At 43.0% G+C, this 15,981-nt stretch overlaps 1 protein-coding gene across 4 annotated transcripts; it reads left to right on the forward strand.

Annotated features, from left to right (window-relative positions):
* The first annotated feature begins 114 nt into the window (after positions 1-114).
* LOC147796179 (uncharacterized) lies at positions 115-14,807 on the forward strand. 4 transcript variants are annotated; one of them, XM_087148817.1, is made up of 4 exons: positions 115-273; positions 4,408-4,551; positions 5,944-10,389; positions 12,237-14,807. In XM_087148817.1, the coding sequence occupies exon 3, from the start codon at positions 7,146-7,148 to the stop codon at positions 9,120-9,122; it is 1,977 nt and encodes a 658-aa protein (XP_087004943.1). In that variant the 5' UTR covers positions 115-273; positions 4,408-4,551; positions 5,944-7,145; the 3' UTR covers positions 9,123-10,389; positions 12,237-14,807. The 4 variants fall into 4 exon arrangements, 1 of the variants encoding a protein (XP_087004943.1); XR_015428289.1 differs by lacking the exon at positions 5,944-10,389 and having other exon boundaries at positions 155-273; positions 4,408-4,977; XR_015428290.1 differs by lacking the exon at positions 5,944-10,389 and having other exon boundaries at positions 170-273; positions 4,408-4,701.
* Positions 14,808-15,981: the final 1,174 nt, after the last annotated feature.

The raw sequence follows: 15,981 nt of genomic DNA on the forward strand, positions 1-15,981 counted from the left end.
TACATGTACTCTATGTTGGCAACACGCGGTGGGGCGTCTCCATGTGAGACTACGGCACGCACAAAAATCAAAATTCGAAGCCGTATCGCAGGAGACAGGACCTGATACAGCTACTGCTGTCATGCGCGCCCCCATACAATCCCATGTGTGAACTGAATTAATACACCGGCAGTGCTGCGTGAACATACGTGGCAGCTTCAGGCTGTCAGGCAAATCTGGAAATCAATCACGTCGGCGTCGTCAGGACAGACATTCAACAGGGTTCTTGATAAGGTATGAGCATGACTCTTGATAAGGTACGAGGAAGTCTTACGGAGTAAATGCACAATACCCCGCCACTTGAAATGTACCGGTCCATCGAGTTGCGCATATAACGAGGTGACGGAGTGAGGTTTTCCTTGTTTTTTATGTTTCCTTGTCAGTTTGTTCTGAGTTCTGTTCGAAAAGTAAATTAAATAGGCCTATCTTGTAAAATGTAAGAACTTGTGCGAAATTTGTTCCCAGAAAACGGCCAAATGTTCGATTCGCGCTTAGTTTTGAACGGTTTGTCAAAAATCACGTGGGCCGGAAAAAAAATCAACAGAAATTTATACAGGGAGTATAGGTCACTCGATGTATGATTCCTTATACCTCTTTCATATTCAACAGTCGTATAAACTCCTGCATATGATCTCTGCTTAATCAAAATTACTTTTAGAGTTTTCTTTTTTTAAAGTGGCAGAAAACAACGCATATTTTTTTCGAGTTTCGGGTCGTGTATGCACGTACGTTGTTCGTGGCAAACTCAACTACACACGAGTAACAGCTTTGTATTTGACTCAATGGGTTCGTCAACATAGCCAAGTTAGAGCCACGACTATCGTTGACTGTGGTTAGACTATAACACCGCCCAAGTGACCGCGAGTGGTTTGGACGATCTCGTCGACCATTTTAGACCAGGCTCCAGGTCATAGTCGCGCCGCTGGTTGTAACCGATTTCATCTTTCATTATGGGGGGGGGGACCATTCACATGAAAATAATACTGTACGAGATCTTAATGACCAAGTAAGTTGCCAGAATCCCTGAGAGTGAGATAGGCATAGGCTGACTGGGGTCGTTCGCGTGTAACAGAATTGAGCTTGCGCATACTTAAGCATCTGACTCACTGGTCGAACTAGACCAGCCGAGATATGTAATACAAAACTGCTGCAAACTGCTTGCTGACTACAGTGACCTAAACTACAAATCACAAAATGGAGGGCCTGGCGTTTCAATCCTAGCCTAATCTTTCTCAAAGGCAAAATGACAAGTAGACAGGACAAACAAGCGAACGGGGGAACCAACAAAGCATGGACGAATCAAGGAGGACAGGAGGAAAGGTCAAGAAAGCTTCAGGCTGGATAAGGGGGGTGAAGGAACGGGGGGGGGACTACATGGAAGGCTTGGTTGAGCAACAAAGGGATGTAAGGTGGGAAGAGATCCGAGAAACATACAATTGAACGAACTGGACCGGGGGGGAGGGTTTAATCTGCGGACAAAAGAGAGGGAAAGAAAAGAGGGTTAATTAGTAGTTTCTCTCAATATTATGCAGACTCCATAAAGACTAATGAAAGCCATGTTTGATTCATTATTTCGTTCTTTATTCAGAACATCTTCAGGAAAGAAGAAGATGTTCAGAATAAAGAACGAAATATTGAATCAAACATGGCTTTCATTAGTCTTTATGGAGTCTGCATAATATTGAGTTATCTGAATATTATCAGTGGATCACCTATTAGTAGTTTCTCTCTTGGATGTTCAGGCCGTGGGGTTGTATGGTGCGGAGGCGTTTGATCCAAAGCTTCTCCCTGTTGAAGCGAACAACATCTTTATGGTGCCCAAGCATATATGCAGCAAGGTATGAGACGGAGAGAACCCCCCCTGCTTTGTGTTGGTCATTGTCTCGCAGGAATCTGGGGAATTCCTTTCAGACATCTTGGGGGATGTGTTAAGTAACAATAGTCTGGAATGTGTATAGGGATTGGACATGTTGGGGGGTACCCCTCGGTCTCATTTCTTGCTGGGTATATGCCCAAGTGATTCTATGCCCTGTAAGATCATGTCAGGCATAGAATTGGCGATTGCCATTGGCGAACCAAAAAGTTTAAATCAAAGTGACGCTTCGCGGTAGCAGGTCGTGCATATGTGGCCGTGAGTCATAGTGCAAAACCACTATCCCTTCCTGAAAAGGAGTCCGAAGGAGTCCCTAAAGGGAGTCCGAAGCATGCAGCCTTAGCAGCGTGGGTTCCGGGGTCTGAAGTTGATGAGAGCCCTTGGAAAGTTTTGTTGTGCGATCTGAAACAATTTCTCACTGCGTCGACTTTGACTGCTTTACTTTGCAAATGCTTTTTCAAGATTTTGTTTTTCAAATAATTTTCTTCTGAAATATGAATACTATTCAATTTTTTTTAAATTTAGAATTAAGGGGGAAAAGTGGACGGACAAATTTATTTTCCTCACTTTAAAAAGTTAGGGGGCCATGTCTCTCACAGATTAAATAGAAATTGATAGAAACCCAAATCCTGTGCTGTGAATTTATCCCAACTCGTTTCGCTTCCCATTTGCTGCATTTGTACTTGTTTGGGCTGGAAATAATCGGTTTTGCTTGCCTAACATGACGAGTCTGCTTGTTAATTGAAATCATTTACACTTTGGCCAAGAAACGAGTCCCTAAATTCTGATTTGAAACTAGGAATAAGTCTGGTATGTCCCATCTGACGTTTTGTAATGTTCTCAACATCTCTTGAGGGTACTGCACTGTCAAGTATCCACTGACAGAAAAAGCATGTCTGTACTAAAGCTCAGTAAAAACATAGGCTTATTGTGCTAAACCAATTCTTTATACTCGCTACCAATCTAATACATGTAAACTCAATGCCAGGACTAAAGATGTCATATGCTGCTTGCCAATGCCTGGTACTCGTGTATGTCCAACTATTTTTCATCAGAATGTGCATAAAACAACTTGTCTGCGCAGGGTGCCATGCAGGCAAACAGTTGTAACAGCGTTCCAGTTTCTGTCCAAGGCTACATCTCAATGTTGTGGCTGCAGCTAGCAGATATGGGATGCAGATAAGCTTTGCCTACAGTGGCTTGCATTCATGTACACGTATGATATTCCTGACCACATCGGACCACATCTTTGACACCGTTCAGGTGTATCTGTGAACAATGGCCACTGCACAACTGCACCATTACTGTTTTTTTCTAGCATTTAAAAGTATTAAAAATCAAAGTGGATGTTTGTGAACCTGGCTTCTTACAATACTAACTTCTTATAGGTAAATGGAGCCTGAAAGTTGACCCCTGATGGCGCGCTTCCGGAACCCTTGGATAGGAAAAATAACGTGCAAAGTTTTTAGAATTATTTTTTTCGCTCAGTGACTTCTTAAAAAATCCAACTCGGAAAAGGGGCTTATTTGCTAGTATATCGATAAGTAGAAACTGAAAAATCACCTGACCTAAAGGAGAAATATCCTGCCAAAAACTGACCCATTGCTTCCGAAAATCTAAAATGCATGAAGAACAGTGCATTGCGGCAGTCTCGTACGCTTCACTGTTTCAAAGTGTATTGTGGGCCCTACTTATCCTCTATGTACTCAAATGCCGAGATTTTTATATTCATGAGCAAAACTTTGATGTCATCCGTGAAAGAAAGCGTCAATGTGACAATGATTTGTGAAAGTTCGGCATTTTTGTATGTTTTGCGGAAACATATGTGTACAGCAATAAGTAAATCCTTTTCTCAGCAAGGTTTCCAGTGACTAAAGGTTTTCATCAAGTTGAGTAAATTCTAGGTTCACGACTTGAGCAGCAAACCTACGCACGTGGACTTTGTCTTCCCTGGATGACATCATAACAACAGCGCCCCAGGCTAGGAAAGCATGGATATTTTTAAGTGTTTGAAAAGGAGCTTTCAGTGCATTTAATCAGTTAATATATGACACATAAATTTAAGGTGCATTTTGAAGGTTTGTATTAAAAAAATGATTGTAGCGGTAGCTACCCTATAGGTCTAAACATTAGCTGAAAACCAATCAAGCAAAAACATAATCCAACTCGTGAATAACGTGTGAGTACAAAGTCAAAGCAAAGTTTAAAAAAATAGTCAGAAATCTCCGTACGAGCGAGTGCTTTATTAATCGTTTATAAACATGGACATGTTCCTTCCTCCATGGTTTAACACCAGCTGTGTGACGGGGGCATGCGACGCTGTCTCAGGTGATTATCATTTTATGAATACATTTAATTAAATGCTTAGTTTTATAACATTTTATAATATTATATTATGACCAAAATTACCAGCAACACGCGTACGTCAGATTATTATTTCTGTAAAGCTACGTGATTTTGATTACTCATATATTTTTCACAACCGCCCTCTGTAGACTTGACGTGCCAGTACAGTACGCAATGGCGGTCTCGAGGGGCGCGGGCCAAAGGATTTCGCTGCAGGCTGTCAGCTCAGGCAAATCTGGAAAGCAGTAACGTCGACGTCCTCAGGGCAGACATTCAACAGGGCTCTAGATAAAGTATGAGTGTAGCTCCACGGTGTGAGGAAGTCTCAGGGAGTACTGTAATTGCAGAATACCCTGCCACTTGAAATGTACCAGTCTGTAGAATCATGAATCACCGCACGTGGTCTAGAACTTGTGGTGTCACAGCACGGCTTTCGCCTTGGGGTAAGGCCGGCCAGTGCCCGGCGGGCAGTGGATTCCTAGATCCTCACGACTAAACACGGTTACCGAGTCAGAGCGCTTTGAGAACGAAATATTCAATGCACAGCGAAGAAACTGGGGCAACATTCTACATGTAATTCCAGACGGACTATCCCGTGGGCCTGGCATGCCTGGGCCGTAGGTGACTAAGACTGAACGACACATGCACTGCCAGTGCGACCGTTGACACGACATGATGGTGGTAGAGTACAAGTTAGCCCAGCTGGCTTCGAGTGCGAGGTAGCTGGTGGGATATTCTGCAACACTGTGCTTCCTTTTGTCCTTATTTTGACTTAAGTAATCTGTTTGCATTAAAATAATAATGTTCAGTAGGTCTAAGCCTAGCCTACTAGGTCTTATTCGGTCACGTCATGCCTGTGTGACATGATGACGCAACAAGTGCTTAATGCCTTGTTAAATGGTCAATTGTCAATGTAGAAATAGTCCTGGGGCCTGTTTGTTTCAAACCGATCTCGATCTCGATCAGTGATCCTAAAGCTTGTTCACGCTATCCATGTGCCATTGGGCAGGTTACGGTGTTAGTGAACCAACGTCGGATCACTGATTGTGATCTGGATCCGGATTTAACAAACAGGGCCTTTTAGTTTTACTAGACTAGCAAGTGCCATGACATAAAGGGGTCTTACTAATTACCGTCAATACAACGTCAACACATGATAGTAACGTCAACACAACGTCGACTCCTTGAAAACAGAAGTTCAATGGACAAAAGAGGCATAGAAGTGTATTACTTGGGCGGAAAGAGACTTTTCAGTAGTTGGGAGTCACAAATCAATTTTCAAAATAGAGTTTTTTCACACAAAAAATATAGCTGTTTGCTGCCATCTTGTCTTCTCATGGGACTTGGACTGTACCATTTAGGTGTGGGTATGCACGTAATGCAACAGAGGGCACCGACTCCCACATGTTGACATGTTGTGTAAGGATGCAAGAACATATAACACACCAAGCGATCCACGTGGTCATGGGGATGTGTGTGGCTCTTTTCTGCTCTTATAGGCCTGTTAAATAGACATATTTAGGGCTCCGTGAGCTCAGTATTTACATGCACATGTACTCGTTCGACTAGTTATTGGCATGAATCTCAGTGTATTTTGAGACTAGAGACTCATACATGTGTAGTGTTTGTGTCTTAATACTGTGGTACAGGTATCCATAGCTTGTGTTTTCTTGTTTACTACGCAGTTTTACTCCATGTCAATGACATCATCATCCAGTGTGACCAAATATTAAAACACCGGAGCTACATGTGGAGCTATTTCCTGACTCCCATTTCGTCAGTGATAGAAGTTTGGCTGGCTGCTAAATTGAGATTAGAAACATCTTAAGGAGGGCAGTACAGTAAAAAGGCAATAACAGACGTTACAAGCAACTACAGCATTAGAGCCAGCCACATCATACGTAAACTGTGAACTATCATCATGGAAGAAGCCAACCATGATGACAAGAGATCCCTCACAAGTTCAAAGGGAGCACGGTCATCTTCTTCTGCCGTCAGTGAAGCAGCCAGGGCCCGTGCTAACGCAGAGGCAGCACGTGTCCGTGCATCATTTGCCGAGAAAGAAGCAAAGATGGAAATGGAAAGTGCAGAATGAAATGCTATGATAACTTTGGAAAAGGCAAAGTTGGAAGCTGAGTTAGGAGCACTAACTTTCCAGCGAGAAGCAGCAGCAGCTTTGGCTCAAGCCGAGGCCTTGGAGACAGCAATGGGGGATCCTGCATCAAGGACAGCACACCAGTAGATCCAAAGTTCATCGCAGAACGCACTGGTCAGTTCGTGCAGCAGGAAGCCAAACTGCACACAACTTACTCATCCATGCTGTCCCTGGAACCAGTGCATGACAACATGAGGGTTAATTCACCACCCCCAACCAGATACTGTTACATTCATCATCAGTGGCCAAAGCCCCTAAGCCAACAAACAGCAAATACCGTTCGGAGTCTAAAGCACGCAATGAGCCCAAGAATCGAGATCAGCGACAGTCCCCTGAGCAGAGTCCAGAACCCATCGTCAACGATGTTGCGAAATACTTGGCCCGACGTGAACTCGTGAACACTGGTCTTGTGAAGTTTGATGACAAGCCAGAAAGCTTCAGGGCATGGAAGTCATCATTCACCAATGCCACCAAGGGCCTTGGCCTTACGGCAAGCGAAGAACTGGATCTGATTACAAAGTGGCTCGGTAAAGAATCGTCACAGCACGTCAGAAGGATCCGTTCTGTTTGCATAGACAACCCAGATGTAGCACTGAAAAAAGCCTGGGAAGGGCTGAAGGAGTGCTACGCTTCACCAGAAGTTTTGGAGAGCGCCCTCTTCCGAAAGTGGACAATTTACCGAGAATTTCAACCCGAGGTCATCTTAAGCTGAGAGAACTGGGAGATCTTCTGATGGAAGTCCAGTGCGCAAAGGAAGACGGGTACCTACCAGGTCTTGCCTATCTGGACACCGCCCGTGGCATCAACCCAGTAGTCGAGAAGTTGCCTCACGGCCTACACGAAAGCTTGATCACTAAAGGATCGAGGTACAAGAAGGATCACAAAACATCCTTCCCCCCATTCTTATTCTTCACAGAGTTCATCTGTTCTGAGGCTAAAACGAGAAATGACCCCAGCTTTGTCTTCACCAGCAGTAGTACTGTGGTGAGGGGAGAGAGACGTACCATTGGACACATGCGCACGAGTACCCCAATATCTGTACACAAGACGGATGTTGCCATCGTAGCCGACTCAAGTGCGGATACTACTGCAAAGAAAGAGGACAGCCCTGACAAGAGCTGCCCCATCCACCACAAGCCACACCCACTCAAGAAATGCAGATGTTTTAGAGCCAAACCCATCGATGAACGGAGATCCTACCTCAGAGAGAATGGTATCTGTTTCAAGTGTTGTGCATCCACGTCGCACCTCGCAAAGGACTGTAAGGTAGTAGTGAAATGCAACGAATATGACAGCAACCAGCACAATGCTGCTATGCACCCGGGTCTAGCGCTGTTGTTGCCAAAGGCCTCCCTTCCTACATCGCAGCAAAGCGGGGAGAAAAACGCTGATTCTACCACGACACCTATGGTCAGTTCCCAATGCACTGAAGTATGTGGTAACAGTCTCACAGAGTGGTCCTGTTCCAAAATATGCCTGGTGAAAGTGTTCCCACAACGGCAGCCGGAAACAGCAGTAAGGATGTACGCCATACTTGATGATCAGAGCAACAGGTCATTAGCGAGGTCAGATTTCTTCGACCTGTTCAACATAGAGAGCAGTCCGTCACCTTACTCTCTTAAAACCTGTGCAGGTGTCACCGAAATGACGGGGAGGCAAGCAGTCGGTTTTCAGATAGAAGCCATTGATGGGGGAATAAGCCTTCCTCTTCCTCCTCTCATTGAATGTAATGAGATACCAAACAACAGAGAGGAGATACCCACACCGGACGCACCCGCAAACCATCCCCATCTACAACCCGTGGCAGCCCACATCCAACACCTCGACCCAAATGCACCGATCCTTCTCATGCTCGGAAGAGATATCTTGAGAGTTCACAAGGTGCGTGAACAAGTCAACGGCCCACACAACGCTCCTTTTGCCCAGCGCCTTGATTTGGGCTGGGTGCTCATAGGAGAAGTTTGTCTCGGGAATGCACATAAGCCAAGCGTAAACAGCTTCAAAACCAACCTGCTAGAAAAGGGACGGCCGTCTTTCCTCACTCCATGTCCAAACCATATTCATCTTCAAGAGAAGATATACTACATCGGGGAGCAGCAGAGCAGTTTATCTCAAGTGTACAACAGAAAGCATGCCGGGAAAGCACTACACAAGGATCCCGGGCAAGACGTGTTCCAAACCAGCTGTGATGACAACAAGCCTGCCCTCTCTAACGAAGACACAATTTTCCTTGAGACCATGGACAAAGAGGTATACATGGACGATGCTAACAGCCGGTTGGCACCTCTCCCATTTAGGACACGGAGACGTCGCCTACCCAACAACCATGAGCATGCACTCACTCGCCTCGCCTCCCTGCGTCGGAGCTTCGATAAGAAGCCTGAGATGAAGGAGCAGTTTATTGCCTTCATGAAGAAGATATTCGACAATGACCATGCCGAGCTAGCACCCCCACTCAAAGCTGGAGAAGAGTGTTGGTATCTGCCGACATTTGGTGTCTACCATCAACAAAAACCAGGCCAAATAAGGGTCATGTTTGACTCGAGTGCTCAACACGATGGTATCTCCCTGAATAACGTCCTGCTCACCGGCCCAGACCTAAACAATAGCCTCCTGGTAGTTCTACTGCGTTTCAGGAAAGAACAAGTAGCAATGACTGCAGACATCCAGCAGATGTTCCACTGCTTCATTGTGGTTCCTGTGGTATAGAGACAACGACACATCCAAGAACATCGTCGAGTACAGAATGAAAGTTCATGTCTTTGGTAACAGTCCATCTCCTGCGTTGGCCATCTACGGTCTCCATCGAGCAGTCAGAGAAGGTGAACACGACTATGGTGAAGACACGAGAGAGTTTGTCATGAGACATTTCTATGTCGACGATGGACTCAAGTCCCTACCCACAGCTACAGAAGCTACAGAGAACTCAAGCATCGCTGGCAGAATCTAATCTACATTTACACAAGATCGCCTCAAACAGCGGTGCAGTGATAGAGGCATTCCCCACCGACAATCATGCCGCAAGCATGAAGGACTTAGGCCTCGGAGGTGATGCCGAATGCATTCAAAGGAGTCTCGGACTGTGTTGGGAAACAACAACAGATACTTTCACATTCAAGGTTTCAGCCGCCGATAAGCCCTTCACATGGCGTAGGGTCCTTTCAACGGTGAACAGCCTCTATGATCCTCTCGGCTTAGTAGCTCCAATCACCATACAAGGCAGAGTTCTGGGTTGTCAGTCCAAAGAGAGGTTTACCCTAACGAGATCACTGCCTTGAAGAAGAAAGGAGACGTCCCAGGCAGGAGTTCACTCTCAGAGCTTAACCCAATTCTGCAAGACGGGATCATTAAAGTTGGAGGACGTCTCAGATATGCCCAGCTGGACAGAGGTGAGAAAAACCCCACCATCCTGCCTGGCCACAATCATGTAGCCAAACTACTGGTGCGCCACTACCATGAGCAAGTGGAACACCAAGGCCGCCACTTCACCAAAGGAGCCATCAGAGCATCAGGCCTTTGGATCATTGGTGGTAAGAGACTCATCAGCTCTGTCCTACGCAAATGTGTAACCTGTAAGAAGGTCCTTGGCAAAACTGAGGAACAGCAGATGGCAGATTTACCGGCCGAGTGACTTAGCACCTTGCCGCCTTTCTTGTACGTAGGTTTAGACGTATTCGGACCTTGGATGGTTGTCATGTGTCGCACCAGAGGAGGCCAGGCCAACAACAATCGCTGGGCAATCCTGTTCACCTGCATGAGTACTAGAGCGGTGCACATTGAAGTCATCGAGTCCATGGACGCTTCAAGCTGCATCAATGCACTCAGAAGGTTCTTTGCCATCCGCGGACCAGCTAAACAGCTGAGATCGGACTGCGGAACAAACTTCATCGGAGCTTTCAACGAGCTGAAACTTGATAAAGAACGGCAGCAGGGTATTGGAGTCCAGCGCTACCTCGCTGAACAAGGTTGTACTTAGGTATTCAATCCGTGCCACTCTTCAAACATGGGAGGTGCATGGGAACGGATGATCGGGGTAGCACGAAGAATTCTCGACTCCATGCTGCTGCAGAGAAAACCTCTGAACCTGACGCACAAAGTTTGATGTATGTTCATGGCCTTACTCTGTTTTCAACCAGCAGATGGACTTGAGCCTCAAACCATCCAGGATTGAGTGACTAATCCTTACTCTGTTTTCAACCAGCAGGTAGACTTGAGCCTCAAACCATCCAGGATTGAGTGACTAATCCTTACTCTGTTTTCAACCAGCAGGTGGACTTGAGCCTGACGCCATCCGGGATTGAGTGACTAATCCTTACTCTGTTTTCAACCAGCAGGTGGACTTGAGCCTGAAACCATCCAGGCTTGAGTGACTAATCCTTACTCTGTTTTCAACCAGCAGGTGGACTTGAGCCTGAAACCATCCAGGCTTGAGTGACTAATCCTTACTCTGTTTTCAACCAGCAGGTGGACTTGAGCCTGAAACCATCCAGGCTTGAGCGACCAATCGTTGCCCTCGTCTGAGCAACATGAACCAACAGATGGACTTGAGCCTCAAACTATCCAGGATTGAGTGACTAATCCTTACTCTGTTTTCAACCAGCGGATGGACTTGAGCCTGACGCCATCCGGGATTGAGTGACTAATCCTTACTCTGTTTTCAACCAGCAGGTGGACTTGAGCCTCCAACCAGCCAGGATTGAGTGACCAGTCCTAGCTCTTAAGAATTTAACCAGGCTTGAGAGATTTTTGGCCTAAACCATCCAGGCTTGAGTGACTAGTCCTAACTCTTGAGTCTCTTACCGGGCTCAAATTTAAATTGAGCCTGACACCATCCAGGATTGAGTGACCAATCTTTGCTATTGTCACAGAAATTTCATGCATAGTAGTCATTGCATGATAAATTATAAGATTCAAGTATGAGCCATGTACAATTTCAGTGTACATGTGTTGTGTTTCTGGAACTATTTACAAACATTGAATGATTGCGTCAAATTACTGAAGATTTTACAAAATTTATTATTCCGTTCTTTCAATGCTGGGAACCCCGAGTTCAGTTTTCTCCATAATCTAATGCAATGACACTGGATGTTGAGCCGTCATTGGCAAATTTAACTAAACAACATTTGCCGGGCACATGACCAGTAACTAGGGTTTTTAGACTTAAAAATTTTTACTTTGACAAGTCTGGTTCTTCGCTAACAGAATCATTGTGACTTCTCATTCATGGGGTGGGAATCTGACCATTTTTACAATTCCAATTTTCTTGCCCTTGAAAAGAACCCTTCAGACATGAGCCACAAATAATAAAAAGAAAATGTAATACTCTGTAATTAAATGTTGAGCTCAATTTAAAAATAACCAAAAGCCTGTAATTAAATGTTGAGCTCAATTTAAAAATAACCAAAAGCCTGTAATTAAATGTTGAGCTCAATTTAAAAATAACCAAAAGCCTGTAATTAAATGTTGAGCTCAATTTAAAAATAACCAAAAGCCTGTAATTAAATGTTGAGCTCAATTTGAAAATAACCAAAAGCCTGTAATCAAATGTTGAGGTCAATTTAAAAATAACCAAAACACAGTCATATTTTTGGCATGAATAAAGAATGACAGCTTTGCATTGAACTCAGCTGGGAGCATATGTTGTGCTTTTAGATGTGCCCGCCATTCACTAGAGCACCAAACATAGTTTGAATTTTGTAATAATTTGATGATCTTTATTTGTTTAATTGCATGCAAAAGAGGGCGCTGTCTACTTGTAGCTGGCTAAGTACCATTAGTTAAGTTTGTCCTGAAATACTCTTCCTTTTTTTCTTGTTCCTGTAGGCAACAGACATCAGCGAGGCTAAAGTGGTTCCTGTCTACTGCGGTATTAGCTGGGGCTTCCCTTCATAAATCTAGGCAGCACAAACAGGGTGCTACAATGCTCAAAGATTAGATTTGCAGAAAATAGTGTACAGATTATCTTCTGATGGTAAACATGGTTTAAGGCTTTTTGTCTCGTTTGGAACAGTTTTAAGCTTTTTGGAAAAGGGAAGACTAGATGTTTTTAGTTGAGCATGCTTAACTCTTTTTACTAAAAACCCAATATTTTTAGAACTACTTTCAAGAGTGTATTTTTGTTTCTAGAGAAGAAATCAAACATATTTGAAGGTATTCTTTCTAAATATCATATCTGAGTAAAATAAAATTACAGAGCACTAGACATGTTTTTCACTCAAATGTAGAAATGTCAAAATATCCATCATACTGTTCATGCTTGCCCAAAATAAGCTGTGAAATGGGACTCTTAAATTTTGGAGGAAACTGTAAAATGACATCATGTTTTTCCATTTTACTGGTTTTCTTTTTTTTCTGACTTTTCGTGGTTTTGTGCATAATTTTCCTCTCCAGATTGTACAATTTTCTTATTCAAAATAAGCCGGTACCTGTAATGACCATCGTGCTCCTCGAAAGTTTAGAGCAAGGTAGACTAAGAGGCTTACTACCAAATTTTCCTCAACTGTGTTCCCCCAAAATTAAAAATGTAAATGCCCTGAAATTTCAGTCTGCAGAATCTTGATCTCAAATGTTCGACAAACACAGTTGAATTTTTTTGTGACTGGAACATAATTTACATGTAGACATGGATATTTTGAAGAGGTATGAGAACAGAAAGGTTTGCAAATATATTGTGGACCTACAACATACTGAAGTCTATTCTCCATATTTGGCATATTCAAATTTCTGCTTTTCTTATTTAAATATATGTAGATAAGGTGTGCCCTTTGACCATTTTTTAAATTGCGCAATCCTAACCTTTAAATATAAGTTCCGAATTTATATCTATCAAGAGGCCTGTGGCTTGGTGGTCAGCTAGCTGGCTGTCAGGCCAGGGGATCCCGGTTCAAATCCCGGGGTCCCCGGAAAAGGAGGTTTTTTTTTTTTTTTTTTTTTATATACTAAGTTTTTTAACAAAATTGTGCATGCCCACCTGGGATTGAACCCAGGTCCTTGTGCATTGCAGTTAGTGTCCTTAACCGCTATGCCACGGCACTTTCTTAAAGAAATGTGCTCGTTTCTAAATGTTAAACCTTCCATTGTTTGGACTTAGAATATTTTTCAGCCAAACTGTGTACTGGAGATAGGCAAGGGTGGAAGGCCTAGGGGCTGGAAGTCTGAGAGCTGATAGGAAGGGTAGAGTGGATGGCTGAGGGCTTGGGACTATCAGTATTAGAGCTCTGAGGATTCCATGGGGTTGAAGGACATAGCTTCTTAATGTTCCATATTGCTAGTAGGTTTATTGTAGCCCTTATAAGATTGAGACTAAAAGGCTCTAAGGGGCAACTTTATATAAGGAGCTTGGAAGATGTTTAAACTGGCAGGGCTTTAAGATGAGGCTGCAATGTAAAATCTAAAGATTGGAAACAGATGCAATTCTGGCAATGTAAAATGGCTAAGCTTGGTAGAAGGGTTAAGTGGCAAAGTATTACATTTTCACAAACAGATTATACAAACAAAAGTTGTTCAATTTAAATGAACGAACATTTATTTCACTTGCAAATAGAAATTAAATGGTTACAGCAATAGACGGTGATTGTTCCATGTACACACAAAGGCATTTTTGCAAGGCAATATTTTCGAACCAAACAAATTTTGTGTCAGTGCTAAAAGGTCCTTATTGAAAAATATTGAAACATCAATATGAGAATAAAAATTGGTTGAAATTTAAATGTCAGCTGCAAAAAAAAAAAGGTTTTATGACTGGAAGTTAACAAAATGTTGTTTCATTTAAGTATTTTTTCAAGCTGAGAGTAAGGCCATATTTTCCAAAATTACATTTTTTACATCAATTTACCTTTTAGTTTTAGCACTGAGCCAACAGTTTGTGACTTGCGGTTTTGGGACGATTTTCAGTCAAAGATTTCTTGTCTAATGCTCTTGCAATGTGTATGTACAACTTGGAAAATACATAATGCACATAGAACTTTGTCCGAGGAAAAACTTGTCAAAGTGAGGTTCAGAATAGCCTCTAGGTCGACTGAACAGTGCTGGTATTTTGGCTGCCTGAACAGGAAATGGAGATGTGAATAGCGTAATTTACCATTCAATTTTTAAAAGCATGCAATAGTTACCAACTTTCACGTGAGTCCTATCCATCAAGAGCCTAACAGTCTTTCCAAATGGTAATAAATTTTTCGTACATTTACATCATAGGAATTTGTGGAATACAGCTTTAAATGTGCATAAATATGAGAGTAGATGCAATATGATACTTTAAAGATATAAGCTAATTTGTGAACAGTAGTTTTTGTTTCCAAGCAACCTGATCAATTATCTGACTGTACTGAGTATACAAAGTACCTCTTAAGTCCAGAATAAAGTACATCACTTGGCTGAACAACTGGGTATACGGAACATGCCCCTTGGCTCCCAAATTTTCCATGCACTTTTACTGCACATTGAAAATTGCTTTAAATTTAAACAAACGAATTTAGAACTGATGATAATGACTTGAAAGCCAAGATTTCAACATTGGGAATTCAAAAATCAGAACTACCGTTTTTACGACACAGCAAATAGCGCCCTCTAGCAAGAAACATTTTTCTCCCTTTTTCACAGAAATTGGAACGCTTCAATTTTTAGGCCTTTGAAATATCACCCACTGATCGGACCAGTTGGGAGGTATGCTTCACCAAGCATTGCGTATGGACCCTGCCGTGTTCATTATAGCAGCATTGTACCGTATACCAATATACACTACTCAAAAAAAAATCAGGGATCAGACATCAGATACGTCTGTATGTGGGATAGATGTATGCATTATTTTTCTAATAAAAAGGTCTCAACAGTAATTTTTTTCACATTGCGATGCATACAGTATCTTTGGAAGTGCTTCATTTCTCAGCTGTAATAATTTCAAAATCAAAAATAGCACCCTCACATTACCGGGATATTGCTCTAACTCAATTTCTCCCCAAACTCCACTTTCATTATTTTTAGGGCTGTGTAGGAGACCTGGACAAGGTGCTGACCTGAGCGTTCTTCAGTGTCACGAGAGTTCAGTGCTCTGGAGAGAAAGTTTGCATTGGACTGGAACCAATAAGTTTTTCTTGTTTTGTAGCCAGAACACAACCGCATTAAATGACACTCATATTTCTTACGATGTGAATCCTGTTTTTAAAATTCTGATCCTTTGATCCTTTTGAGTAGTGTAGAAATGCAGATAGACTTGCTCCATCGCGTACTAAGGTGGAAGCAAGGAACTGCATCTCTGAGAAGATTGAGTCCTTTCCTTGCCTTTTTTGTGAATCAATGCCTAAGACTCTGAAGAGGATCCTTCATGCAATCTTGGAAACTGTTCCCTCTCAGTGACGGAGGCGAGGACTGGCATCTATCTGAGTTTTCTTCCTCTCCTTGACATTCTCATGAACCATATCTGGGAAGTCCCATAGGATCTTGTCCTCCATCTTCCTTCTCTCCAGGTTGAAGGAGGCGAGGGCGCTCTTCTCATTAGTACAGCTTCCATGTTGTTCTGAGAAGAAAATGAAACGCATAAGAATGAGCTGCGGCAGAAACTGGGACATTTCTT

Source organism: Acanthaster planci, linkage group LG18 (genome assembly GCF_054643075.1).
Source record: "Acanthaster planci isolate LZ-2023a linkage group LG18, COTS_SCS, whole genome shotgun sequence".
In the NCBI taxonomy this organism is placed as follows: Eukaryota; Metazoa; Echinodermata; class Asteroidea; order Valvatida; family Acanthasteridae; genus Acanthaster; species Acanthaster planci.